General features: G+C 54.0%; 1 protein-coding gene across 3 annotated transcripts in view; it reads right to left on the bottom strand.

Moving 5' to 3' along the window:
- Positions 1-1,525: 1,525 nt before the first annotated feature.
- Positions 1,526-27,405, bottom strand: part of ARHGAP30 (Rho GTPase activating protein 30) — a 51,392-nt gene continuing 25,512 nt past the window's right edge. The window contains exons 5-12 of one of the 3 annotated variants that reach the window (XM_065574702.1): positions 25,957-26,064; positions 25,307-25,434; positions 21,021-21,192; positions 20,343-20,440; positions 19,212-19,289; positions 15,756-16,244; positions 6,183-6,409; positions 1,526-5,294 (exon numbers count right to left, since the gene is read on the bottom strand). In XM_065574702.1, coding sequence (XP_065430774.1) covers positions 3,216-5,294; positions 6,183-6,409; positions 15,756-16,244; positions 19,212-19,289; positions 20,343-20,440; positions 21,021-21,192; positions 25,307-25,434; positions 25,957-26,064 — 3,379 coding nt within the window. In that variant the 3' untranslated portion in view covers positions 1,526-3,215. Of the gene's footprint in view, positions 5,295-6,182; positions 6,410-15,755; positions 16,245-19,211; positions 19,290-20,342; positions 20,444-21,020; positions 21,193-25,306; positions 25,435-25,956; positions 26,065-27,405 lie in introns of all 3 variants that reach the window. The other 2 variants (XM_065574701.1, XM_065574700.1) reach the window with 2 other exon arrangements.

Genomic DNA, 27,405 nt, shown 5'->3' on the forward strand with positions numbered 1-27,405 from the left:
GATGATCTGATAGGAGCAAGACCCAGGAATGTTTTTCCCCTCTGCACCTGACCAGGAGATTGCAGCGGTTTCTTCCAGGTGCGGGGGCCACGCAGCGTAATCCAGGTTTTGGCCAGCTCGAGCCTGCGTTGCTGCAGTGCTCCACGGGGCCAATCTGGAGAGTCAAGCAAGTGCAGAATGCGGCACCCAGCTCCCTAAGCAGTGCTGCTTGGGGGCAGCACGTCACTGGTGCGATGTGATCTGCGTCTAGACTGAATTTGAGCTGCTGAGTTTGGTTGATAAAGCCTCAATGGGGCTGGGACTTTGCTGGCAGAGAGACCATCCTGCCGCAGCTGCGATCAGGGGAGACTGGACAGCCTTTCCCCCTGGCCTGAAATAGCCCAGGTCTATTGACCTTCAGGGCCTACTGCAGGACACATCTGTTTACACCAGCTGCTACAGAGCGGGGTTGGAGAGACATCAGGCGAGGGCAGCGGGGGATCTCATCTTCATAGAATATCAGGGTTGGAAGGGACCTCAGTAGGTCATCTAGTCCAACCCCCTGCTCTAAGCAGGACCAATCCCCAGATAGATTTTTGCCCCAGATCCCTAAATGGCCCCTCAAGGATTGAACTCACAACCCTGGGGTTTAGCAGGACAATGCTCAAACCACTGAGCTAACCCTCCATTTTCTCAATTATAGCAGGGGTGACTAGAGCCTTAGACAGGGCTTCTTTTAAATTTTTTTTGTCTAAACCTAATCATCTTTCCCCTTCGCCTTAAGAGTCCTGTGCACTGCCAGAGGAGGGGGAACAGGTCTGGGTGGAAGGAAATGAGAATCAGGCCCGTCATTTTTCAAACCTCGCTCCTGCCCCACAGTCCTCACCTATTCCACCCCGGGGCTTCACATAGTTCTGCTGGTGTTGAACCTTCAGTGAGCCTAGCTCCTGTCCAACTAGCTCAGCAGAAATACCTAGTGCCCGGCCTGCGCCATTCCTTGCTACTCTAGTCTGGCTATCCCATGAGCACCTCGGCCCAGTGAGACCAAGCATTGGCCCTGATCCTGCAATGGGCCCCTGTGCCCATGCAGAGCCCCATTAAGTCAACAGGGCTCAGCGCAGGGAGCTGGGCATGTGGAGCTCCTGGCAGGATTGGGGCCTGAGTGGTTTTGGTGAGGTGAGCCAATGGGGATGAAGGCCCCAGCCCTTACTGGGTTGGGCATGGAGAGTGCACCCCCCCAGTACACACACACACATTTTCAAATCAGACAGGATTTGAACCCAGCTCTTCGCCTGCAGAAGGCCTAGTTGGCGATGCCACTGGCCTCGCCTTTTGAACTCATTTCATTTGCACACCCTTTAAAGTGACATGAGCCCTTTGTGCATTGTATCGGCAAGGCACGACATGGCCCCGTTCGGCCCAGTTCACCCCAAGCACCCGCGGTGCCCTACTCTGGTGTGGTGTCTCTGGATTGCCCATTCAGGAGGACTCAGCAGCACAGGGCCAGAGGATCTCGTTTTAAAAGCCACCACCACAACTGCACGGATTTCTTCCAAACTATCTTTATTAGTCCGTGATAAGGTAGAGTAGCTACGAATCGTTGTCAAACCCAACCCAGCTGCCATCTCAGATTAACAAGGAGTTGGAGAACCCAAAGAGACCAATGAAATAAGACTACTAATGGAGCAACGTGGAGAGAAAAGTGAGTGGAAATCCAAGGACTCGGCTGCCGCTTTCATAAATGACAGGCAGCAGGAGGATGGATGTTAGAAGTGGACATGGACTGTACGTCCCACCTAGCTCAGCAACCAGCTGATTCACGCTCATTTCCTACAGTAGATTTTCTAGGGCTTTAGGCAGTGTCCCTGCGTAGAAACCTGCCATCTGCCCAGAGAAAAGGGACAGGCTGGGCTGCAGAGGTGCAAGATCTCCTACATATGTGCTAACCGTGCCCCGGAGGGGGCATCAGAGAGGAGTCCAGCCACCGATAGCTGATTCATTCTTTGGCCTCTCTGTTGAGCCTGGCGACCACAAATAAGGAGGCCGAGCAGTGCCAGTGATTTCTCTGAAATTACAAGGAGCTGACTATAAACAGCTGATTGTCCTACCTTCTTTGAGGAACAACCATCAGCTGCTGCCGTTAAGTTTCAGAGGGGTAGCCGTGTTAGTCTGAATCTGTAAAAAGCAACAGAGGGTCCTGTGGCACCTTTGAGACTAACAGAAGTATTGGGAGCATAAGCTTTCGTGGGTAAGAACCTCACTTCTTCAGATGCAAGTTACTCCACGAAAGCTTATGCTCCCAATACTTCTGTTAGTCTCAAAGGTGCCACAGAACCCTCTGTTGCCATTAAGTTGTAACCCACCTGGGCAGGCTGAAGTTTAGCAATGAAAGGTTCTGTGACCTACCGGGCTGGTCCTTGCCGCTAAGGGTTGCAGACTAACAGGAGGCAGGGGAAAGCCCTGGGGCTGAATTCAGGAGAGAGGAAACTTCCTTGACCTGTTTATTTCCTAAAAGCAAAAGAGGAGAGGACTGCAAAGGGGTGGGGGAGCTGGGAGCAAGATTGCTGTGGTTCAGCCCAGTGCCGTCTCTGGAGAGACCCTCCGCTGCTCTTGTTTTAAAAATCATGACCCCCGTGTCTCCAGGGCTGGTGTTCCCTCGCCCGGGGATGGAGATAGGAACTGGTGACCTCACTCAAAGGTGCTGCTGGCCCTCTGCAGCTCCCAGTGACCAGTGGGTTTTGTGAGTTCTGAGCACCTTGGAGAATCCAGCCTCGAATTATTGACAGGAGCACCAGCCCCATGGCTTTCCCCACCCACCCAATGCCAAGCTGGGCCAGGTTCAGCCCAGGTGGAAGTGGATCTAGCTGGCTGGAGCAGCCCTTGTTCTCGTCTGCGCTGCAGATGAACATCACTATTCTGGAGGAGACGCGGAGGGAATGGCTGGCTCAACGATCGTGTCTGAGCAGCGTTCGCTCTGGCTGAGGCTGGAGCTCATGTGGCCTATCGCAGTTCGGAGGGGTTGCTCCTGGAAAGCAGACCTCTCCCCTGCACCACACAATGTTTCTTCCTGCTGCACAACCCAACCCTCCCAGCCCCGATCGTCTGGTGTCAGCCACCCGCAGCAGGGCTGGACTCGGAGCAGCGGGTGCAGGATGGTGCATTAAGGCCGTAACCCACGTTGGTTGAGATTTGGCAGCCCACCAGTCAATGAGCATGGAACTGTCCCCGCCACTCCCTCACAACTCCGACCCTCCGCAGTCCCTGATTTCAAAAGCCAGCGACCGCCGCTGCTGTGGGAGAGGCCCCACTGCCTCTTCCATGTCTGACGGTCGCTGGCCAAGCCTGGGCATGCTCAGCCTGCTCCTTGCTGTGGGCTCCTGGGCGAAGGGCAGTGGCTCCTGGTCAGGCGCCAGGTGCGGTTCGCAGGCCGTGTCAGGCAGGGGCGGGTGCTTGCCCAGAGCCAGGGCGTCTGGAGACAGTAGCGCGCTGGTGCAGCTCAGCGGCCTCAGGGAGCGCTGGCCCACAGGCTTTAGGGCAGGCCTGGGGAATGGTGGGGGCTTCTCCACCTTGGGAACACCGTGCATCTCCCGACCATCCCCCGCGCAGTAGGTCTGCATCCTCCGAACCGGGGCCTGGGCCAAGTGCCTCTGCTTGGCCAGGGCCACCGCCGTGTCGAAAGACATGCTGCCGCCGTTACGCCAGCTGGCTCGCCTCTGCTTCTGGAGGGAGGTCTCGGCGGGCTCACGGCTCTCTGTGCTGCTGGGGCACTTCTCTACAGGGCTGGGCGGGGGAAACTCCTCGTTCGACTCTGTGCCCTCTGTGACGCGGCAGCACGCACCCAGGCTGACAGGGTGCGACTGCCTCTGGAGAGAGGCCCCCTTCCCCAGGCTGGTCTCCCCACCGCTGGAGCTCTTCTCCGAAGCAGAGAGCTTGGGCCACGTGGATGCTTCACCCAGGTGCATCTTCATCTTCACAGTAGGAGGCATCCTGGCATACTGAGGCTTGGGGGGCACTATGGGGACGGATTTCACCTGCTGGACTCGGACGGTGCTGGAAGTGACTCTCATGGGGGCGCTCCCGTCAGGGCGCACCCCAGCCGGTGTGTCAGGCTCGGGGAGAGTGGGAAGCTCTGTGGGCTTCAGTGGCCCAGATTCCAGGGGAAGGCTTGTGGGGCCACTCCACAGCGACGAGGAAGCGTCAGACCAAGACGCAAGATCCGAGCTAGTCTCAAGCAACGGAGCAGCCTCAGGGTCGCTCTCGTACCCAGGGGCGGTGGGGGCTTCATGGCCTGTCCCTAGCAAGGAGATGGAGACCTGGGGACCACTCTGATCCAGGGGGACAGTAGTGGTCTCGAGGCCTGTCTCTAGAAAGGGGGCAGTGGACATGGGGCCACTCTCGCATATGGGGACAGTGGGGAGCTCGGGCCCTGATCCCGGTGAGAGGGCAGGTGCGGTCTTCATTGCAAGAGGCTGAGGTGGGCCCTTTCCACTCTCCGGCTGTTTGGTCTCTGGTGTGGGAAGAGCCGAGCCCCCTTGGCCCTCCTGCGCTCTCACTTCCTCTGGGGCACGTCCGTCGGCCTCCTGGCCTGGAGCACACGGAGCCAGCTCTGCCTCCCTTAGCCTTGGGGCCTGCACTTGCTCATCTCCGGCATGGCTGGCTTGGGCTCCATGGCCTTCGCTCTCCGGAGCCCATGTGCCCTGGTGCTCCTGCACTGGCGCTACATCAGTGGTGGGCTTAGTTCTGGGTGGGCCAGGGCCTGCTTCAAGATCATCTCCCCCTGTTACATTTATGTCTTCTTCTTGATGGATGGCTGGGCTGGACTCCACAGCCTCTCCCTCAGCCCCGTCCCCTTCGAGCCCCTCTGGCTGGCGAAGGGGGCCGTGGGGATCTTCGGCGGCTTCCTTGCTCCGACATGGCGAGGCTAGTTCTGGAGCATGAGGGCTGTCTGGCAGAGGCACCTTGGTGCTGCTGCCTTCTTTGGACAAAGAGGAGCCATTGGTGTCGCTAGCTAACGGCCCTTCCTCAGCAGGTCTTGGGGGCTGGTTGCTCAGCATCTCCTGAGCCATTTCGCCACCCAGCGCCCCATCTGGGAGAGGCACATCCCACCCGTGCTCCGTACCGAGCTGTCGCAGCTTCTCTAGGTCAGGAGCTAAGGGGCTGAGGTCATCGTAGGCGCTCAGGAACACGTCCTCGGAGTCCGTCTCCTTGGAGAGCTCCTCGGTGTCGGAGCAGCCGGTGGCCATGTAGTACTGCTCCTCATTCATGCACTCCTCGATGGAGAGGTACTCCGGGGGCGGCTCCACCGAGAACTCCGGCTAGGGATTGAAAGCACGCAGAAGGGTCACTACGCAGGTTGGTCACACCACAACCGCAGGCGCTGTCACTGGCACGAGTGTGGCCTTGATTTGGCTGATGGAGGTTTTAACAGCCTCCAGTTTCCCTGGGGGGGTGGGCACGGCTGGCACGGGGTTCTCAGCCGGGGCCCCTCCGCTCTGCATTCACTTCCCCACTGGGCCTGTCATAGCCAGAATTTGCCTCTCTGGTTTCCCAGGAGTGGGAAGAGGTGGCTGGGGGGCGTGGGTGAGGGGCATTGCCCCCTCTTCAGGGCAGGGGTCTTGCCTCCTTCTCTAGCACCCTTTGGGTGCTACAGAGACGGCATGTAGTAATGAGGGGACAGCGTTCCTACAGGGGGGCTCAGACAATGGACCGATTTGTACCAGGTATGTAACCTGTAATTAATGTGCCTACAGGAAACAGTAGCTGCATAATACAATCTATCAGCTGGAGTGTCTGCCTGTCCGTCTATCTAATCTATCCATCCTCCTACTCACCCCTCTGTCTGTCTGTCCATCCCCATACACAGTCGTTTAGCTGTCCATCCAGCCATGCCTTCCTTCCTCTCCAACACATCCCTCTATTTATCCATCCCCAGCCTCATCCCTCTAGCTATACATCCAGCCATGCCTCTCTCCTCCTTTCCTCTCCATACATCTGTCTGTCTGCCCATCCTCACACCCACCCCTGTCCGTCTGTCAGTCCTCATACACAGCCCTCTAACCTTCTGTCTGTCCACCCCCATGCACACCCATCTGTCTAGCCATCCCTTTCGCTCTTCCTACAACTCCTAGCTCACTGCTTCAGTTTCTAATACACGGCTGGTGCTAAAGGCCAGGATATAGATTTCAGCACGACCGGGAACTTACATTCATGAACCTGCTCTCCATGTCGTCATCCATTCCTGGGAAGCCATCCAGCATGTCCCCAGCAAAATCGGAGGTGGTCTCTTCCAGCAAGCTCTTCTCTGGCTGGTCGCCTTCCGTGCCACAGTCCTGCCAGGTGTCCTGGTTGTCGAGAAACGAGAAGGAGTCCTGCACCTCCATGGACAGCCTGTTCTCCTCCGAGTCCAGAGCACTCGCCGGCTTTGTATCTGCTTCAAGAATTAAACACAGAAGATGGATTCAGCAAGGGGCCCCCGCAGCCCTTCTAGTGACTGTCGTTCTTCACAGGTCCGGACTCCAGCCCTGGGCTCAGGAGAAGACTCGCGCGTGATGAGTCTAGACGTCCCAGGTTCGATCCCCACTCCCTTTCTGTTGCCTAAGCAGCTCACTGGGTGCAGATGAAGGCAGAGAATCCATCCCAGCTTTGTCCACTCCAGGCTTAGCCCCAAAGGGATGGGGCTCCCACCACTTCCCCTCGGAGACTGTTCCACTGGCCAACAGACCTTCAGTGGGTAAATTCTCTCTTGGTGTAACTGGGTGAATAAAGGCTACTGCCGTTCATGGAGCTGCACCCCTTTACACCAGCAGAGAAGTTTAGCCTAAATTCCCCCTTTCTTAACTTCATCACGTTCACAGGTTAGCCCAGAATAATTTGTCTCCGTGGCCACCGCACCCTCCGGACACTTGAGGAGTGTCACCTTATCTCCAGGGCTCTGTATGCTCTAGAACAAGCTAGCTGGAAATTCAGTGGCAAGGTCCCTGGATTTGGGGGGTGCTCCTGTGCAGCAGGTCTCTGGCGCCTGTAGCAGCTTCATTTAAATATCCAAAATTTGAGGGTTTTTTTAATGAAATATGTAAAGGGGGAAGGGAAGTTTGTAGATATTAAGGCCCAAATGGACCATTAGATCATCAAGTCTGATCTGTAGAATTTGACCCCCTTCCTCCTGTGTTGAGCCCAGTAACTTGTGTTTGGCTAAAGGATGTCTCCCAGAAGGCACCTGCTCCGGATCCGAAGACATCTCAAGCTGGAGAATCCATCACTCCCCTTGGGTGCTTGTTCCGGTGGTTACCCACCTTCACTGTTAGAAATTTGCTTTATTTCTAACTGGAACGTGCCTGGCTTTAACTTCCAGCCACTGGGTCTTGTTCTGGCTTTGGTTGGGGGTGGGGAGCAGGAGACCATTGGAACCTTCAACAGAATTGGGGGCATTGGCTCTTTTGGGGGGCACACACTTGGCCTGAGAAATCCAGTTCAATGAGGGCCCGGGGCATCAAGAGCTCTGTGCTGGAAGGAAGCTGCCCAAGGGAGGGAAGGAAGGAAGGAGACACCCAGGAGAAGTGACTAGGACCAGCTCCATTGCCTTGAAGTTCTGCTCAGCTTCTCCTGTGCCTGATTCTGGGTCTGCACAGTTAGAAAATTTTTCCTACTCATCCAGCTGAAACTCCCTTGCTGCAATCTAAGATGATTCTTTCTTGTCCTCCCCCTTTGGTGAATGTAAGAATGGCCCAACTGGGTCAGACCAATGGTCCGTCTAGCCCAATATCCTGTCTTCTGACAGTGGCTGGTGCCAGATGCTTCACCGGGAATGAACAGAACAGGGCAATTATTGAGTGATCTATCCTGTCACCCAATCACAGCTTCTGGCAGTCAGAGGTTTAGGGACACCCAGAACATGGGTTGCTTCTCTGACCATCTTGGCTAACAGCCATTGATGGACCTATCCTCCAGGAACTTATCTACTTAGTTTTGGCACCCAGTTATATTTTTGCCCTTCATTACATCCCCTGGCAATGATTTCCACAGATTGACTGCGGTGTGTGAAGAATTACTTCCTTTTGTTTGTTTTAAACCTGCAGCCTATTAAAGTCATCGGCTGACCTCTGGTTCTTGTGTTATGTGAAGGGGTAAATCCTTATTCACTTTCTCCAGTCATGATTTTATAGACTTCTATCATACCGCCATTAGTCGTCTCTTTTCCAAGATGAACAGTCCCAGTCTTTTAAATCTCTCCTCCTACGGAAGCTGCTCCAGACCCCTAATCGTTTTTGTTGCTCTTTTCTGTACTTTTTCCAATTCAAATACATCTTTTTTTGAGATGGGGCAACCAGAACTGCACGCAGTAGTCAAGGTTGGGGCGTACCATGGATTTATATAATGGTGTTGTGATATTTTCTGTCTTAATCTATCCCTTTCCTAATAGTTCCTAACATTTTGTTAGTGTTTTTGACTGCTGCTGTACATGGTAACCTATTACTTAAATCACCCTCTGTACTACATGATGGAGGGTAGCTAATGCAACGCCTATTTTTTAAAAAGGCTCCAGAGACTATCCCAGCAATTCCAGGCCGGTAAACCTAACTTCAGTACCTGGCAAATTGGTTGACACTACAGTAAAGAACAGAAATATCAGACATATAGATGAACACAATATATTGGGGAAGAGTCAACAAGGCTTTAGTAAAGGGAAATCGTGCCTCATCAGTCTATCAGAATTCTCTGAGTATATCAAGAAGCATGTGGACAAGGGTGATCCAGTGGATATAGTGTACTTGGACTTTCAGAAAGCCTTTGCCAGTGTCCATCAGCAAAGGCTCTTAAGCAAAGTAAGCAGTCATGGGATAAGAGGGAAGGTCCTCTCATGGATCAGTAACTGGTTAAAAGATAGGAAACAAAGGGTAGGAAGAAATGGTCAGTTTTCACAATGGAGAGAGGTAAATAGTGGTGTCCCCCAGGGGTCTGTACTGGGACCAGTACTTTCAACATTTTCATAAATGATATGGAAAAAGAGGTGGACAGAGAGATGGCAAAGTTTTCAGATGATACAAAATTACTCAAGATAGTTAAGTCCAAAGCTGACTGAAGAGTTATAAAGGGATCACACAGAACTGGGTGAGTGGGCAACAAAATGACAGATGAAATTCAATGTCAATTAATGCAAAATAATGCACACTGGAAAAAATTCATCTCAGCTACACATACGAAATGTTGGGATCTAAATTAGCTGTTACCACTCAAGAAAGAGATCTTGGAGTCATTGTGAATAGTCCTCTGAAAACATCATCCGCTCAATGCTCTGGGTGTCCCTAAACCTCCAAACGCTGGGATTGGATGACCACGGATGGATCACTCAATAATTGCCCTGTTCTGTTCATTCCCTCTAGCATCTGGCATGGGCCACTCTCAGAGATATGAAACTGGGCTAGCTGGACCAGTGGTCTGACCCAATCTGGCTGTTACTTGAATGCAATTGAGCAGGTGGGAACACGGAGGCAGCCAAGCACCCCATGACCAGCCCCGAAGTGTCATGACCCACAGGTTGCAAACCCAGGTCTGTAAGAGTCCTGGGAGGGTCATCATGCTCCAAGCCTTCACCCAACCAATTAGAGGCCCATAGGCGCCGACTTCATGGGTGCTCCAGGGCTGGAGAAAAATGAGCAGGTGCTCTGCACCCACTGGCAGCCAAGCTCCCGCCTCCTCACCTCCTTCTCCCCCCCCCCCCCCCCGAGTGTGCCACGTCCCTGCTCCTCCCCCTCCCTCCCAGCACTTCCCATCACCCCGCCACCTAACAGCTGTTTGGCAGTGCTTAAGACTTTCCAGGAGGGAGGGGGAGGAGCAGGGATGCCGCGCACTCAGGGGAGGAGGTGGAGAGGAGGCAGGGCAGGGGCGGGGACTTGGGGGAAGGGGTGGGGCGAGGGCGGTGCAGGGGTGGGAAGAGGCGGGGTGGAGGGGGGGGGTTGAGCACCCACCAGGCAGAGGGGAAGTCAGCGCCTATGTAGAAGCCTCACCTAGAACTGGGAATCCCTGAAGCCCAGCTCAGCTAGAAGGCTCTACTCCTGGGTCCCAATTGGTGGAACACCGGAGCTTCTGATTGGCCACTGCCCCTACTTAAGCAAGAAGACGGAACAGGAAGTTGCCTGTACACTTGGGCTCTGCCCCGCTTTGGACTGCTCACCTAATGCTAACCCTCTCTTGGTTTCCTCCTGCAGCCTGACTCTCCATTCCTGACCTCAACTCCAGCCTGGGATTCAGAAGACCTGGATTCTCTTTCCACCTCGGCCGCAGATTAATTCTCTGTCTGCGCTATGGAGCTGATCCAGCCCTGCCACGCCGGCACAGCCCTCTAGCCCAGACATCGCCCACACCGGCAAACGGGGGTTTTCCGCTGGCGTAGCAGTACCACTAATGACATCAGCTCCGTTCACAGAAGCCCTCTTTCCCTGACATCTTAATCGCCCACAACATTTTGCCGGCATGGCGATGCCGGCTAGGAGCCTGAAAAAGAATCACCCGCTCTAACTGGTGTAGCGCTGCTGGCAAAACCCCTGGGGTAGCCGCACGTACCCCACAAGAAGGGTGCTTTTGGAGGTGCTGAAGCGATGCTGAGTGAAGAACTCTTTTTGCCATCTAGGGGGCTTTGCTGGCACACCTGTAGTGGCCACGGCTCTGTAGAGTAGACATGCCCTCACTGCATCCAGGTCATGCCTCTGTGCCCCTAAATGGGCTGTTATCAGGCGTCATTCATGAGTGTCTGGGAAATGCCTGGAGCCCTCCGGCGCAGGGAGGTGCGGAGATTTCCCAAGCACTTTGAGCAAAACACACTGTTTTAGGTAAAATATAGAACAGGTTTATTAACTACAGAAAGATTGATTATAAGTTGGGATGATTTAGCTGGGAATTGGTCCTGCTTTGAGCAGGGGGTTGGACTAGATGACCTCTTGAGGTCCCTTCCAACTCTGATATTCTATGATTCTATGATTGTTATGACTGATGGTCTCTCAGTCCAAATAAACCCTCAACCTGTCTCTGCTGCCCCCCAGAGGACACTTTAACTATCTATAAAAAGAAGAACAGGAGTACTTGTGGCACCTTAGAGACTAACAAATTTATTAGAGCATAAGCTTTCGTGGACTACAGCCCACTTCTTCCGATGCAGAAGTGGGCTGTAGTCCACGAAAGCTTATGCTCTAATAAATTTGTTAGTCTCTAAGGTGCCACAAGTACTCCTGTTCTTCTTTTTGCGGATACAGACTAACACGGCTGCTACTCTGAAACCTTTAACTATCTATGATACTGCTCTGGCCCCAGGCACCGCTGCATCTGAGGCAGGAGCGATGGAAGTGCCCTAACGTGGGAGGGCCACCGGTGCCCGAACTGTGGCCCTGCACCCCCATGCTGAGCTGCCCCCCCAGGTCCTGCCCCCACACCGCCCCTTCTCCCCAAGCCCCTGCCCTCGCGCTCCCCTCTCCCCCGCCCCATGCCAACTCTTCCCCCCAAGACCCTGCCCCCGCTTGCTCCTCTCCGCCCCCTCCCCCATCACTCTCCGTTATGGCTGGTAAAAAGTGTGGGGGGGGGATGTCTCCCTGGCCCCCCCGTTCCAGCACCCCTGGTCTGAGCCCCTCACAATCTGTAAGGAATTGATCCTTGCCACTAGAGCCGAATGGATAATTGATTGGTCAGGGAGGGGGCTGAATCTGAAATAAATTCCAGTTGCAACCCAAACTGAAATGCTTTGGTTTTTCTCCTCCAAATAGAACAACAGCGACCAAAGGAGTTTGGGGGCCGAATGAACCATTTTGTTTGACTTGAAACGGTTTGGTTTGATCTTTCATTTTGTTTTTGGGTGTCTTTCACCCTTTGGTAAAATAACTAAAGCTAACTTTCGAAATGAAATCATTCGGTTTGACTCGTTTGCATTTATTCAGCCAAAACTTTTTGCTGACGGTGACCCAGATTTGCAGATCGTTTAGGTGCCTGCCAAAGTATGTGTGTGAGGGGGGCTGGGCACATTTACTCTTCTCTGCTCACAACTCCCCAGTGAGATAGGACAGGGCTACTGTCTCCATTGCAAAGAGAGACACAAAAGTGACTCGCACAAAGTCACGGAGGCCAGGGAAAGGGATGTTGGTCTCAGACGTCCCAGACTGGCACGCTAACCACTGGGCTAGCCTGCCACTCTGTTGGAGTAGGTGCCGAGACATGCAAACTCACCAGGGCTGGGCAAACGTCATGGTAGAGATGGAAAGCCTGTGCCAGATTTGGCTACGAGACAACAGCCCTGTCAACTGTGGGGGGGGGGGGGGGAGGCCAGGTGAAGCCCTAACCTACTCATGCAGCTGCGGCAGAGGAGGAAAGTGGGAGAGAGGCACATTCAGAAACAACATGGGGTAGAGGAAGGGAAAGTTCCCTAAATACTGCCTGTGGGGCTGAGGTCTGGCTGGCTCATCACTGACCTGCCTCCACTCGGAATGGGGAAGTGAGATGCTGCGGTTGAGTAACAAACTGCTTCAGAGGGTACGTCAACTGCATCTCCTCCCACCCGTGCCTGGGTGTCTGCTGATTCTGTTGTGTCCTGTCTGTGCTGGACTATGAGCTCCCTAGGGCATGGGCTGGCTCTGTGATTTGCATGTACAGCACCTAGCACTATAGGGCCCTGATCCCTTTTTGAGGTCCTTAGACACTGCCACAGCAGAGCAGAACGCAGCCTGCGTGTCAACTCCGGTCATAAGCAAAGATGATTTGAAACAGAACTGGACCCAAGTTTGGGTCCCAGTCATAGGCGCCAACTTCCCCTCTTTCCGGTAGATACTTGACTCCCCCTCTGCCCTCAACCCCGCCCCCCACTCCAACCCTTCTATGAGGCCCCGCCCCTACCCCCTGCCTCTTCCCACCCCTTCCCTGCCCCATTCCAACCCCTTCCCTAAAGTCCCCGCCCCAACTCCGCCCCCTCCCTGCCAATATTCCAACCCCTTCCCCAAATCCCCACCCCGGCCCCGCCTCTTCCCCCGAGCGCGCCACGTTCCTGCTCCCTCCCCCCCCACCCCAGAGTGTGCTAATGCTGCCAAACAGCTGTTTGGCGGTGGCCGGGTGGGAAACCCTGGGAGGTAGGCGGAGGAGTTAGGATATGGTGCAATCGGGGGGGAGGAGGAGGTGGGGCAGAGGGGGAGGGGAGCTTGGCTGCCAGTAGGTGCAGAGCACCCACTAATTTTTCTCTGTGGGTGCTCCAGCCCCAGAGCATCCTTGGAGTCGGTGCCTATGGTCCCAGTGCCTTTCGCAAAGTCTAGGGTTCTGGATCCAGGGTTCTCATTCAGGCCGACCTCTAGTTCTTAACAATCTCAGATGTTCCTCATCCTAACAGCGAGGTGAAATTTAAAAACACATGTCCAGGTAAAACTGGTATAGGCTGGTTAAGCTCTGGAAAGGCGACCTAGGGAGGCCGTGGAATCCCCAGCCTGGTGATTTTTAACAAGAGGTTGGACGAATCCTTGTCAGGGATCGGCAGGGTTTACATGATCTTGCCTCAGCACGGGGCGAAGGACGAGACGCCCTTCCAGCCCTCCAGTTCTCTGATTCTACAATGTTGCAAGTACACTCACAGCTAGAGCCCTGCGTGGACACAACATTGGTATCCGCATCCGATCCGTGATGCGCAAACATGCTCCGCGGATATAAAGCGGAGAGCCGCAGATTTGCAGGGTTCTACTCCCAGCCCCAGTGCATCAGCTACTGCAAAGAGAAACAGAACCCTGAACTTGGCCCTGGGCAGGGGGAGAAGCTTGTAAGCTGTAAAATCTATTTGCAATTTTCACATCATTGCACGTTTTGGACTCAGGAGATCTTAAAAAAACTCAGGTCGATTTCGGCTGAAAAATGCAGGAGTTTGGTACAAAACCCAATGTAAGAAAACCCCAAATCAACAGTCACATTTCGATTCAATTTGGGGTTATTATCGTTTTTGTTTAAATTCCACTTGAAACAGTTTTTCATTTGGATTTCACCCCCCTGTGGAGCGTGCAACCCCGACACTGGGGCATTGGGATAGCTCGTGACACTCAGACTGAAACTCGGGAGCAGCAAGTGGCTCCTTAATGTTGCTCCCCCGGCTCTTTGCAGCACCTGATATTAAAACACGGTGTGATTTAATTATTAACCAGTCTAAGTTATTAACCATGCAGGACGCTTTTACTATGTTCGTTACCAATTGGAGAATACTTGGTCAGTCATTTTGCTGTGAGAATACTATATAGAGAGTAAATGAAAGAATGAATTCACACTCCCGTGGCTCTTCGGGCTAATGCTGATCACTAATTTGGCTCCTGAACCACTGAGGTCTGAGTATCACTGCTCGCGTAACCCACTGGCCAGTATGTATGACCAGCCTTCCTGACTCTATGCCGGAGGATGCGAGTCTGTTACCGTCCCGCATAGGCAGCCTTAACTCTTTCATTCAAGCTGTAGCCACTCCTGATGCCAGCTCCGGAGATCCCCAGTGCGTCACACCAGAAAGTGAAACTGACACGTCCGTCTATTTCACAGAAAGGAGTCAGTGGTGAAATATATTTTAGACTTCAGAGATTCTTTACATTTCTTTCTGCTCTGTAGTACTTAGAGTCTAAGCCCCTTACACAAGGAACTGGGGTTTGTACAGCTCCTGACGCTACAGAGTCCTGGTCCATGCACTATGGGAGTGGTTTCCAACCTGTGGTCCACGGACCTCTGCAGACTATGTCTAAGATTTCCAAAGGGGCCCGCACCTGTATTCAAAATATTTTAGGGGTCTACCAATGAAAAAAAGGTTGAAAACCACTGCACTACGGTAATAACAATAATTTATAATAGGTGGGGAATTTTTCATCTTTAATTTGACAGTGTCCCTATTTGTGCTGTTATTTTTTGCTTTTTTGGTTATTAATATTCTAAGGACCATTTAAGGCAATTCAATCCCAAGAATGACGAAAGGATTAGCAACCCTGCCTTGCAGTGACAGACTCCAGGAGCTCCATCTATTTGGCTTAACAAAGAGAAGGGTAAGGGATGACTTGATCACAGTCTGTGAGCACCTACGTGAGGAACAAACATTTGATAACGGGCTCTTCAGTCTAGCCGAGAAAGGTCGAACGGGATCCAGCGGCTGGAAGCTGAAGCGAGACACATTCAGACTGGAAATCAGGCGTGCGTTTTTAACAGTGGGGGTAATTCACAGTTGGAACAAGTTCCTGAGAGTGGTGGTGGATTCTCCGGCACTGACAACGTTGATCACGACTTGATGTTTCTCTAAGGATTATTTTGGGGCAGTCCTTCCCATGCCCCGGGGGGGTTTGGGTGCCTGCAATTTATTAACCCTCATCCTTAGAATTCTCTAGCACTTTTTCACCTATACATTTCAAAGCACTTTACAAAGCTGGGTAAGCATCATTGTCTGCATTTCCCCAAGGAGGCGTCTGGGGCCAATGGCTGAGCTGGGTATAGAAAGGAGGGATGAAATGATGGTCCTCAGGGGAGTTGGGATTTCAATAGGGCCAGGACTTCAGGCTGGGTCTCCTGACTCCCGTCTCATGCTGTATCTACCTTTGGAAATTCAGCACTAAGGCCCAGATCTTCAAACACCAATGGGTGTTAAGTACCTAAACACCTTTGAGGATCTGGGAGTGACTGGGCCAAAGTCACCTAACAGGTGAGTGGCAGAGCTAGGGATGGTGGCGAGATGGGACACGACAGGACCCTCCCTTCAACATGGACCACGCCTGTGAAACAGACCCGAAATCAAACCAGCTGCTTACCCACGTGATCTTCCTCGTCGAGGGGGAGCTTAGCCGACAGCCCCTCCTCTGCTTCTAGCTCCTTGGACGACCTCTCCAGAGCCTCCTTGTCTAAGGGGCTGTAGCTCAAGGCCGGGCACTCCAGCCCCCGGGTCAGGCGGGACAGGGAGATGTTGGAGGTGATGTGGAAGGGGACGGTGACCGAGAAGGGGACGGAGATATGGACCCCAGCGCACTTCTCTGCCCGGTTCCGCGCAGTCATGGGCGAGCGGCCCTGCGGGGCGCCCCCCACCAGCGAGGCCCGGCCGGCCTTGGGGGTCGTGGGCTCTGATTTGGCACTGGCTTCGCTCTCAGACTCCAGCGTTTGCTGCCCCTCCTCGCCCTTGAATTTCCCTTCGGGGTACTCGTCCGACTCCAGAAAGCTCTCCTCCCGGGAGGAGGGGCTGTCGAAACTCTCGCGGCGCTGGGGGGCCTGCTTCTGTGATCTCTTCCTGCCCAGCCTGGCATTGTCTAGATGCAAAGAGGGAGACAGATCAGAGACCTGAGGGGTGAGTAACGCACTCACCCTACCCCGCATTCACAAATAGGGCGGGTGCCCAAACAGAGGGGCACCGGGGCGAGAGACCGCAGCTGCCCTGCTCCGCGTCGCTAAGCCCCTGTGAAAATCCCGGTGTCCCAGACTGCGTGGGAATCGGGACATTAGCCCAATACCGCCATTTCCCCAAGATTCACTGCAGCAGGAGAATCAGCGCAGGAACGCGATGTTCCCAGGGCCTTACAAGGTGCACAGGGGCTGCCCACAGAGACTACAAGTCCCAGCATGCAATGCTCCCTCTTCATCTGAAGCTAGAACCTTGTCTCTGTAGGCTGCAGCTCCACATGAAAGACTGGGGGGGAGGAAAGGTGGGATGGTCTGCAGCTGGTCCCTGCCAGGCCAGGATGAGCATGTCAAGGCAGATAGAGGGAAGTCCAGCAGCGATCGCTAAACTCAGAGGCGCCAGGAAGCCACCAGGCTGTCCTCCCACAAGGCCAGATGCCAGATTCAGGCCGGGTGTGAACAGCTGCAACACTGGGGGAAAGGAATGGATTTGCACCAGATTACGGTGGGGACCCGATTCTCAGGTACACTGCGGCCCCTTTGCATCACTCTGGCACAGCCGAAGGGGCCTTCAAGTGAGTGTGACTGATTGACCCTGGAAGGCAACCGTGTAAAGGGGCGTAATGCCAATGGGGATCAGGCCCCAGGTCTCAATTTGACCCCCTCAAGAGGACTGAACCGAAATGGGGAGAGAAGCAAAGGCTATAGCTAGGGTTGCCAACTTTCTAGGATTGTCCTGGAGTTACGTCACATGATGAAACCTCCAGGAATATGTCCAACCCAAATTGGCAACCTTCGCTGTAGGAGATCCCCAAGCATACAAGAACCGGTTAGACTGCAGCAGGCAGGGCAATAGTTTAGACAAAACTCACTGAATGATGTTAAACCGTATTGACTCACAGTTCAGTTTCTTAGGCGCTGGTTGTATTAAATATGCACATGTTTAGGTGTCAGTGGGATTATAGGGGGAGGGATAGCTCAGTGGCTTGAGCATTGACCTGCTAAACCCAGGGTTGTGAGTTCAATCCTTGAGGGGACCACTTAGGGATCAGGGGCAAAATCAGTCCTTGGTCCTGCTAGTGAAGGCAGGGGACTGGACTTGATGACCTTTCAAGGTCCCTTCCAGTTCTAGGAGATAGGATATCTCCATTAATTTATTTATAACTTGTCTAGGAGCCGTGGCTCCTGTAAACCTTGTTATGAGCTTCAAAAGACTCTTGAAAACAATGGGCTAGGAGAGAAGCGAGCTGTTCGTTAGGTAGGTTTCCTAGGCGATACTTGGGAGGAGGGGAATGCAAATACCCGTCTCTGGACCTGACCTTTGGAAATTTCCCCCTGGGGAGGGGAACTTTGTCTACAAATGTCCTATTCCCAGGATCAAAAGACCCAAATGGCATAAAGGAGGAACTCAGATTCATGGGGCTCTTGTTATGAGCAAAAGGAGTTATGAACTTGTAGCCACGGGAAAACCCCTGGCTGGGTTTGATGAACTGTTCACCAGCCAGAGCCCTTACTGGAGTTGGGGGGATCTCTGGCTATTAGCCTGCATGTGGGTAGGTTCTCTGACTGTTTTTAATACGTTTCTTTGTAATGCTTTTCCCTTAAGAATAAACATACTTGCAGTGTGGTAGCTTAACCGTGGTAATTACGTTGTTTACCATCTCCGAGGAGAAAAGTAAAGAAGCCCGGCTTACGCAGTCTGACTGTGCTGGGGAATTCACTGTCTAGGCGGGGAGCCGTGGGGACTGGAAATACCCTGGCCAGGAGGGAGAGGACTGCGCCTCTCTGCCCAAGAGGGGTGACTCCAAGGGAACCCAAAGCGAGACAGTGGGTGTCCTTGCTGGACTATAGAGGGGGATATAGACAAACAGAACGGAGCGGGTTGGGGCTGGGTCTCTCCACTTCCTGCTGCCCAGTGAGTGCAGGGCAGGCCCGACCCCACACTCACGGGGCGGTGGGAAGTGGAGTGACCCGGCCCCAGCCCGTTCCGCTCTTCTCCCCTAGCTCCAGGGTATTTCCCCTGGCTCCCAGCCCCCGGTGAGTGCAGGGCACCCAACCCCTGCTGCAGTCCTCAGAGGAGTGGGGGTGGGGTTGGGGCAGAGCAGGGGTGGGGGCTTTGGGGAAAGGGTGGAGTGGGGGCTGGGCTGGGGAGGAGCAGGGGTGGGAAGAGGCGGGGCGGGGCGGAGCAGGGGCGGAGGCTTTGGGGAAAGGGTGGAGTGGGGGCTGGGCTGGGGAGGAGCAGGGGTGGGAAGAGGCGGGGCGGGGCAGAGGCTTTGGGGAAGGGGTGGAGTGGGGGCCGGGCTGGGGAGGAGCAGGGGTGGGAAGGGGCGGGGCGGGGCAGAGGCTTTGGGGAAGGGGTGGAGTGGGGGCGGGGCTGGGGAGGAGCAGGGGCGGGAAGAGGCGGAGCAGGGCCTGGAGCAGCACGCAGCTCAAATTTCCTGGTGCCCTATGCAGCTGCGTGCTTTGCATATGGCTAAGGACGGCCTTGGCTCCCAGCAGCCACCACTCTCCAGCTGCCCAGCAATGAAGGCAGCGCCGCCACCAGCAGCAGCACAGAAGTCAGGGTAGCAGAACCACAACCCCCCCCCTACAATAACCTTGCAAACCCCCCCGCCCAACTCCTTTTTGGGTCAGGACCCCTACAGTTACAACACCGTGACATTTCAGATTGAAATAGCTGAAGTCATGAAATTTATGATTTTTAAAAGCCTGTGACCATGAAATTGACCAAAATGGACCGTGAAGTTGGTCGGTCCCTACCCATAAGGGGTGGTCTGGGGAAACTGATTGATGCCTTAGCACCGGGGATGGGCTAGATGGCCTCCCGAGGTCCCTTCCAGCCCCCCATTTGTACAATGCCCCAGGATTTCTCCACCTACCATCGTTAGCATCCGGCACGGAGCTGAGGGAGTCCATGCTTTTGGCCGGCCGCAAGCTCACTTTAATGGATTTGTCATCTGCAAAAGAAATACAGTACACAGCTGAACAGGAGCGACCGTCTAGCAGTGAATGGAAGACTCTCAGGGCAGGTCTACACGACAGCCGCTACAGAGGCACAGCGGCTGTGCTGCCGTGGTGCCATAGCATGGATGCTTCCTACAACGGAAGGGGTTTTCTGTCGCTGTAGTTAACTCACCTTTCCGGGGGGCGGTAGCTAGGGCTACGCCAGGGGTCAGGTCAACCTAACTCCAGCACTCAGAGCGCAAATGTTTTCACAGCCTGAACGAGGTAGCTGGGTCAATCTAGTTTTTAAGCATAGACCTGGCCTGAGACGCCAGCTAGTAAGTAGGGATTGCTGCACTGAGTGGGGGAGGGGGTAAAATGGGACCCAGCCTGGACCACCCCTCCCCACTGCACCTCACAGACCCAGAACTCTGCAGAGAAGACCCCCCCCCCATGCACACACACAAACTCTGGGGACCATATCGATTTCCTCCAAGTGGTGGATGAAAAATTATCAAAATGTTTTGTTTAGACTTTATCGTTTTAATTGCATTGCATTGAATTCTATTGCATTGCATTGAATTCTATTGTATTCTATTGTATTTCATTTCATTCTATTGCATCGTATTGTATTCTATTGCATTGTATTGCATCATATTGCATTGTAGTCTATTGCATTGCTTTGCATTATTGTAACACTGAAATAAGCGCTTTCACCTCATCAGAAAGAACCGCTTGGATATTTCCAAACCAATTTTTTTCCAGACATTTTGGTTTGTGGGGAATTTTGAAATTTCAGCTTTTTGTTCGGACAGAAGCAGATTCCAAAATGTGGGGATTTCCCATGGGATGGACACTCCGAGTTCCAGGCAGGGCTATTCCTGTTAGCAGAGGCCAGTCATCATGGGAAAGGCCCTTGTGGAAAGTCCAGCAGTTGCCTGGGGAGCGCGAACAGAACCAGCAAGGAAGGGAAAAGCCCCCAGAAAGTCAGATCCAATTAACACCTCATTCTCCATTCTTCTAGCCTGCTGTTTCCTTCCTCGGTTCTCTTCCTCCCCAGCCCGTACCTTTCTCCTCTGCCTTGGCCGGCTTGCGTTTGGAGTCATTGCTGGATCTGCCCAGGTTGAAGATTGACCTCCATTTCTTTACCTTCAAGGAGCCTTTTCTTCTGTGAAGAATGGCAGAGGTTAGACCAGCACCCACAGACAGGGGGCTCCAGTGCGGAGGGAGCCCGTGTATGCGGGGTGTGGGGGTGCTTGCACCACTGGGCCCTGTTGAGTGGGACACGTCAGAACTCTCTGTCACGGTCTGTGCGGGTGCTCTGCGTGTGCTCCCTGGTGGGCTGTGTTAGTCCAGCTCCTGTGTATCTCTGACCCTTTCATGGTGTGTGCATGGGAACATGTGTGGGTATATTCACTGTCGCCCCCTAGTGAATGGAGCCTGTCAGTGCTACTTGTCGACAGGCAGAGCTGGTCAATTCGCAAGCCATTTGCCCAGCAGGCACAGACCTGTGATTTCCATTTCTCCTCCCGCGTGCCCCCGTCTATACATGGTCAGGGACCATCCCCCTGGGGAATCAGGTACATTAGAGCACAGATGATGTGTGAAAGCATCTAGCGCTTGGTGCATTTCCTCGTTCCAACCCCTGCTCCCGGGGACCGATCTGCATCCAGGGAACCGGGGATTAAACCCAGGCAGCTGGTAAAGCCCAGACGGAGAAGGGAGGGGAGGGACGGGCCCCGTACTTGTGGTCGTTGAGCTCGATGATGGTGTGGTAGGGGCGGATCTGCGGTGGGCCGTCTCCCTGGTTCAGCATGGTGGGCAAGTTGTAGGACATGGTCTGGCTGTCGGGGTGGACTCCTGGCAACCCCAAGCCGGACAGGAGGAGGGATTTCCGGAGGTTCTCGCGGTCACTTCCTAGGATGGGGAAACAAACACCCGGATGATTCAGCTGGCGCTCCGGGGCTGGGAATGGGTGCCAGCAGCTGCCAGCAGGGAGTCTCGGGTCCAAAGACAATCACAGCCAATGGGAACCAAGCGCCTCCCAGTCCCTTAAGGGAGTAAAACCAGCTAGAGACAAAGGGAGCGACCAGCCAAGGCACTAAGCCGCACAGCCAAGCCAGGGCTAATGCAAGCGGCTAGCGGGGCTGAGGATAATAGCTGCAGGTTGTTGGTGTTGGAGACAAAAAAGCCAGGAGAAGCAGTTGTGAGTGTGATTTTGGGAGGAAGCAGAGAGGCAGGGCTTCTTGGGCACAGAGCTGCAGGAGGGGCAGACATGGGGATTTCTGAGCAAGGAAACTGCCTGCTGTTGGTTGTTTCTCCTGCAGCAGGAGTCTGTGGACATGCTCTATAAACAAACATGATTCCACCAAAGAATATCCCTGCCTCAGCACTGATCTCTCCTCCTATCGGAAACAACCCCACAAGGCCCTGAATATTGGCAACCCCCTTGGGCCAAAGGGGCAACACCGCCATGAGCTCAGAGGCAGTGTGGTCCAGTGGCAAGAGCACTCAGCTGAGACTCTGGAGACTGGTGTTCTATTCCCAGCTCTGCCACTGATCTCACTGGGTGACTCTGGGCAAGTCACTGCCCCACCCTGTGCCTCAGTTTCCCCAGCAAACTCTTTGGGGCAGGGACTGTCTCGCTATGTGTCTATGCAGCACCTGCCATGATGGGATCCTGATATTGTTGGGGGCCGCTAGGCAGCTGATGTAATATTAGTAACACGTTACAACTGTCTCATACTTCAGTGGCTCTTCTGGGATCCCTCCAATTTGCTTCAAGAGGCTGATGGGCCAGAACCAGAAGAGACGAGGAGGCAGATACTTGCCATGCCCACCAGGGCAGAGGGGAGAAGATGAGAGATGGAAAGATAAAGCCAGGCTCAGGGGGCTGGTGAGACCTGAGTAAAATCGCTCAGATCCCTGCTGCTGTGTCTCATAGACTATCAGGATTGGAAGGGACCTCAAGAGGTCATCTAGTCCAACCCCCTGCTCAAAGCAGGACCAGTTCCCAACTAAAGCATCCCAGCCAGGGCTTTGTCAAGCCGGGCCTTAAAAACCTCCAAGGAAGGAGACTCCACCACCTCCCTAGATAACGCATTCCAGTGCTTCACCACCCTCCTAGTGAAATAGTGTTTCCTAATATCCAACCTGGACCTCCCCCACTGCAACTTGAGACCATTGCTCCTTGTTCTGTCATCTGCCACCTCTGAGAACAGTCTAGATCCATCCTCTTTGGAACCCCCCTTCAGGTAGTTGAAGGCTGCTATCAAATCCCCCCTCATTCTTCTCTTCTGCAGACTAAACAATCCCAGTTCCCTCAGCCTCTCCTCATAAGTCATGTACGCCAGACCCCTAATCATTTTTGTTGCCCTCCGCTGGACTCTTTCCAATTTTTCCACATCCTTCTTGTAGTGTGGGGCCCCAAACTGGACACAGTATTCCAGATGAGGCCTCACCAATGTCGAATAAAGGGGAACGATCACGTTCCTCGATCTGCTGGCAATGCCCCTACTTATACAGCCCAAAATGCCGTTAGCCTTCTTGGCAACAAGAGCACACTGTTGACTCATATCCAGCTTCTCGTCCACTGTGACCCCTAGGTCCTTTTCTGCAGAACTGCTACCTAGCCATTCAGTCCCTAGTCTGTAGCAGTGCATGGGATTCTTCCATCCTAAGTGCAGGACTCTGCACTTGTCCTTGTTGAACCTCATCAGGTTTTTTTGGCCCAATCCTCTAATTTGTCTAGGTTCCTCTGTATCCGATCCCTACCCTCTAGTGTATCTACCATGCCTACTAGTTTAGTGTCATCTGCAAACTTGCTGAGAGTGCAGTCCACACCATCCTCCAGATCATTAATAAAGATATTAAACAAAACCGGCCCCAGGACCGACCCTTGGGGCACTCCGCTTGAAATCGGCTGCCAACTAGACATGGAGCCATTGATCACTACCCGTTGAGCCCGACGATCTAGCCAGCTTTCTATCCACCTTACAGTCCATTCATCCAGCCCATACTTCTTTAACTTGGCGGCAAGAATACTGTGGGAGACCGTATCAAAAGCTTTACTAAAGTCAAGGAATAACACATCCACTGCTTTCCCCTCATCCACAGAGCCAGTTATCTCATCATAGAAGGCAATTAGGTTAGCCAGGCACGACTTCCCCTTGGTGAATCCATGCTGACTGTTCCTGATCACTTTCCTCTCCTCTAAGTGTTTCAGAATTGATTCCTTGAGGACCTGCTCCATGATTTTTTCAGGGACTGAGGTGAGGCTGACTGGCCTGTAGTTCCCCGGATCCTCCTCCTTCCCTTTTTTAAAGATGGGCACTACATTAGCCTTTTTCCAGTCATCTGGGACCTCCCCCGATCGCCATGAGTTTTCAAAGATAATGGCTAATGGCTCTGCAATCTCATCCGCCAACTCCTTTAGCACCCTCGGATGCAGCGCATCAGGCCCCATGGACTTGTGCACGTCCAGTTTTTCTAAATAGTCCCGAACCACTTCTTTCTCCACAGAGGGCTGGTCACCTTCTCCCCATATTGTGCTGCCCAGTGCAGCAGTCTGGGAGCTGACCTTGTTTGTGAAGACAGAGGCAAAAAAAGCATTGAGTACATTAGCTTTTTCCACATCCTCGGTCACTAGGTTGCCTCCCTCATTCAGTAAGGGGCCCACACTTTCCTTGACTTTCTTCTTGTTGCTAACATACCTGAAGAAACTCTTCTTGTTACTCTTAACATCTCTTGCTAGCTGCAACTCCAAGTGTTATTTGGCCTTCCTGATTTCACTCCTGCATGCCTGAGCAATATTTTTATACTCCTCCCTGGTCATTTGTCCAATCTTCCACTTCTTGTAAGCTTCTTTTTTGTGTTTAAGATCAGCAAGGATTTCACTGTTTAGCCAAGCTGGTCGCCTGCCATATTTACTATTCTTTCTACACATCGGGATGGTTTGTAACCGCAATAAGGATTCTTTAAAATCTCCATGGATGGGGAGGGTTTCCCCAGCCCCAAAGCTGGGGGCCGATCAGGGTATCGCTGGGCACATTAACTGCCTGGGGTCGAGAAGGAAATGGCTAGGCAGCAGTTCTGCAGAGAAGGACCTAGGGGTTACAGTGGACGAGAAGCTGGATATGAGTCGACAGTTTGCCCTTGTTGCCAAGGAGGCTAACGGCATTTTGGGATGTATAAGTAGGGGCATTGCCAGGAGATCGAGGGACGTGATCATTCCCCTCTGTTCAACATGGGTGAGGCCTCATCTGGAGTACTGTGTCCAGTTTTGGGCCCCACACTACAAGAAGGATGTGGAAAAATTGGAAAGAGTGCAGCGGAGAGCAACAAAAATGATTAGGGGGCTGGAGCACATGACTTATGAGGAGAGGCTGAGGGAACTGGGATTGTTTAGTCTGCAGAAGAGAAGAATGAGGGGGGATTTGATAGCTGCCTTCAACTACCTGAAAGGGGGTTCCAGAGAGGATGGATCTAGACTGTTCTCAGTGGTACCAGATGACAGAACAAGGAGTAATGGTCTCAAGTTGCAGTGGGGGAGGTTTAAAAAACTTTTTCACTAGGAGGGTGGTGAAGCACTGGAATGGGTTACCTAGGGAGGTGGTGGAATCTCCTTCCTTAGAGGTTAAGGCCTGGCTTGACAAAGCCCTGGCTGGGATGATTTAGTTGGGAATTGGTCCTGCTTTGAGCAGGGGATGGGACTAGATGACCTCCTGAGGTCCCTTCCAACTCCGATATTCTATGATTCTATGACATCCCCAGCTGGCCCTGTGTTCGCCGAGTGGTGGCAGGACAGGCGCGCAGCACATCACCGCAGCCAGGACTCCAGCCCCAGTGACCGCAGCCCTTCCCGGGGACTCTCTCCACGGCTCCTCTTGCATCCTGGAGAAGGGCTGGGCTGGCCCTGCGGCACAGAGCCAGGTACGGCATGGCCTGCCAGTCACCTCCGCACGGGGCAGGTGACCTGGGTGGTGCGAAGCTACCAGAGCTCAGCGCCAGGGCAGGGCACCAAAGGACCTACCGCAGAGAGGGGCGTCTCTGAAGAGCTGCTCCACGTGGGTGAGGATGAACTCCACGACGATGGACTGCACCCGCACCTCCATGAAGGCAGCCGTGCCGTTGAACCCAGAGGCCTCGATGTCCTTAGATCTGGAGGGGAGGGACGGGGGAGGCATGGCTGAGAAGGTGAACGCTGCTGGGATCCAGCCCACCTCTTCCCCTCACACTCTGCCCGTTCCCCGCCGCAGGGCAGAGATTCCGGGCAGCGGGGCACCCTTTGGCTTTGGGTTGGGGCTAGCGTGCTGCTAGAGGGGCACAGAGCAACTCGCCTGGGCGTTTGGGGGTCACGGGTCAGTGTCTTGGGAGAATGTGGCAAGAGGGGGATGTCCTGTTAAAATGGTTTCCTTTCCCCTTCCCTCGCCAACTCTCCCCCACACCCTTCTCCTGTCCCTATCTGCTCTCCCCAGCCTCACTTCCTCCCCAGCTCTCCGTTTCTGCAGGTTGGTGTCACCCTCCATCTCCATCCCTCCCAGCTACAGGCTCTGTGGCACCGAGGCTGGTCCTCTTCACCCAGGGACCCTCCTCCCTGCCTCTGACACTGCCTCAGCCTGCCCAGCATAACCAAAGCAACAGGCGTCCCTGGCTCCCCCAGCTCCACCTGCTGACTCTCACCTGAGCAGGTTGGGGGCCCAGACGATGGCCAGGTTCCTGGCGTGCATGTTGGTCTGGGAGCTGTAGGAAGCCATGTGAACCAGATGTCTCATCAGAAACTCCAGGGTCCTACAGCAGCCAAGGCAAGAGGAGGAGATGCTCACAATTCTGGGCTGGAGACCGGTGTCACACAGGGATGCCAGGTGGGATCAGACCCATCTAGCCCAGTGTCCTGTCTCTGACAGTGGCCGGCACCAGGTGCAGCTGGGGAAGCTGTAACCACCACACAGCAGCGGCTGTGGGACAATCGGCCCCCATGGTCCCACCCTGGGCTCTAACAGTCGGAGATCAGTGATCGCTCTGGAGCAGTGTTGCTCAAACTGGGGTCCGTGGACCCTTGGGGGTCCTTGAGGGTATTCAAGGAGGTCAGTGGGTTCCACTGATCAACTCCTCCCCCTCCCTCTATCTCCCAGAAGCTACTGAAGCCAAAACGGGAGATGTTAGGTGCTAAAAGTCCAGCGGCCAGTGGGGCTAAGGCAGGCTCCGTGCCGCTCCCGGAAGCGGCTTACACGTCCCTGAGGCCCCTGGCGGGGAGCGGGCAGGGGGTCTCTGTGCACAGCCCCTGCCCTGAACGCCAACTCCGCAGCTCCCATTGGCCAGGAACTGCGGCCAATGGGAGCTGCGGGGGCGGTGCCTGCGGGCAGCGCACAGAGATCCCTGCCCCCCTCCCCAATCCGCCTAGGAGCCACTACTAGAGAGACGTGCCGGTCGCTTTCGGGAGCCGCCTGAGGTAAGCGCTGCTCGGCTGGCGCCCGCACCCCCTCCTGCACCCAAACTCCCTCCCAGAGCCTGCACCCCAACCCCCATCCCATCCTGGTGAAAGTGAGTGAGGGTGGGGGAGAGCGAGCAAGACAGAGGGAGAGGGGATGGAGTGAGCAGGGGGCAGGAAGAGGTGGGGCAGGGGCGGGGCCTGGGGCTGAGCAGGGGAGCTTGGGGGGTCTCTGAAATCAAAATGGGGGTCCTCAAGTTGTTAAAGTTTGAGAACCGCTGCTCTGGATAGTCCTGTTGCCCAAATCCTGACCAATCTCCCATGGAATCTTGTTGAGTTCTGGGCATCAGTGACATCTTGTGGCAGTGAGTTCCACAGGCCGATCACATGATGCATGAAAATGTTTGGGATTTCCCATCTTCCTGTGTCATTGCCTGTCCCTTGTTCTTGTGTTATGAGACTGGGCGAATGGAAGCCCCCAAACCCCCACTAGACTATTCAGTCCCCTCTCATTCATCCCCTCTCTAAGGTAACAGGGTTGACCTCGTCAACACTTTTCATAGCAGAGTGTCTCCAGGTCCTGGATCATCCCATCGCCTTTGTCTGACCCCTCTAGTTCTGCACTGTCCCGTCTATGGCGGTGAGTCCAGGCCTGCACAGTACTGGACTGGCGGCGCTGAAGATGGCACTCCACAGCCCGG

The sequence above is a fragment of the Chrysemys picta genome, chromosome 20 (assembly GCF_011386835.1).
Source record: "Chrysemys picta bellii isolate R12L10 chromosome 20, ASM1138683v2, whole genome shotgun sequence".
NCBI classification, from domain to species: Eukaryota; Metazoa; Chordata; order Testudines; family Emydidae; genus Chrysemys; species Chrysemys picta.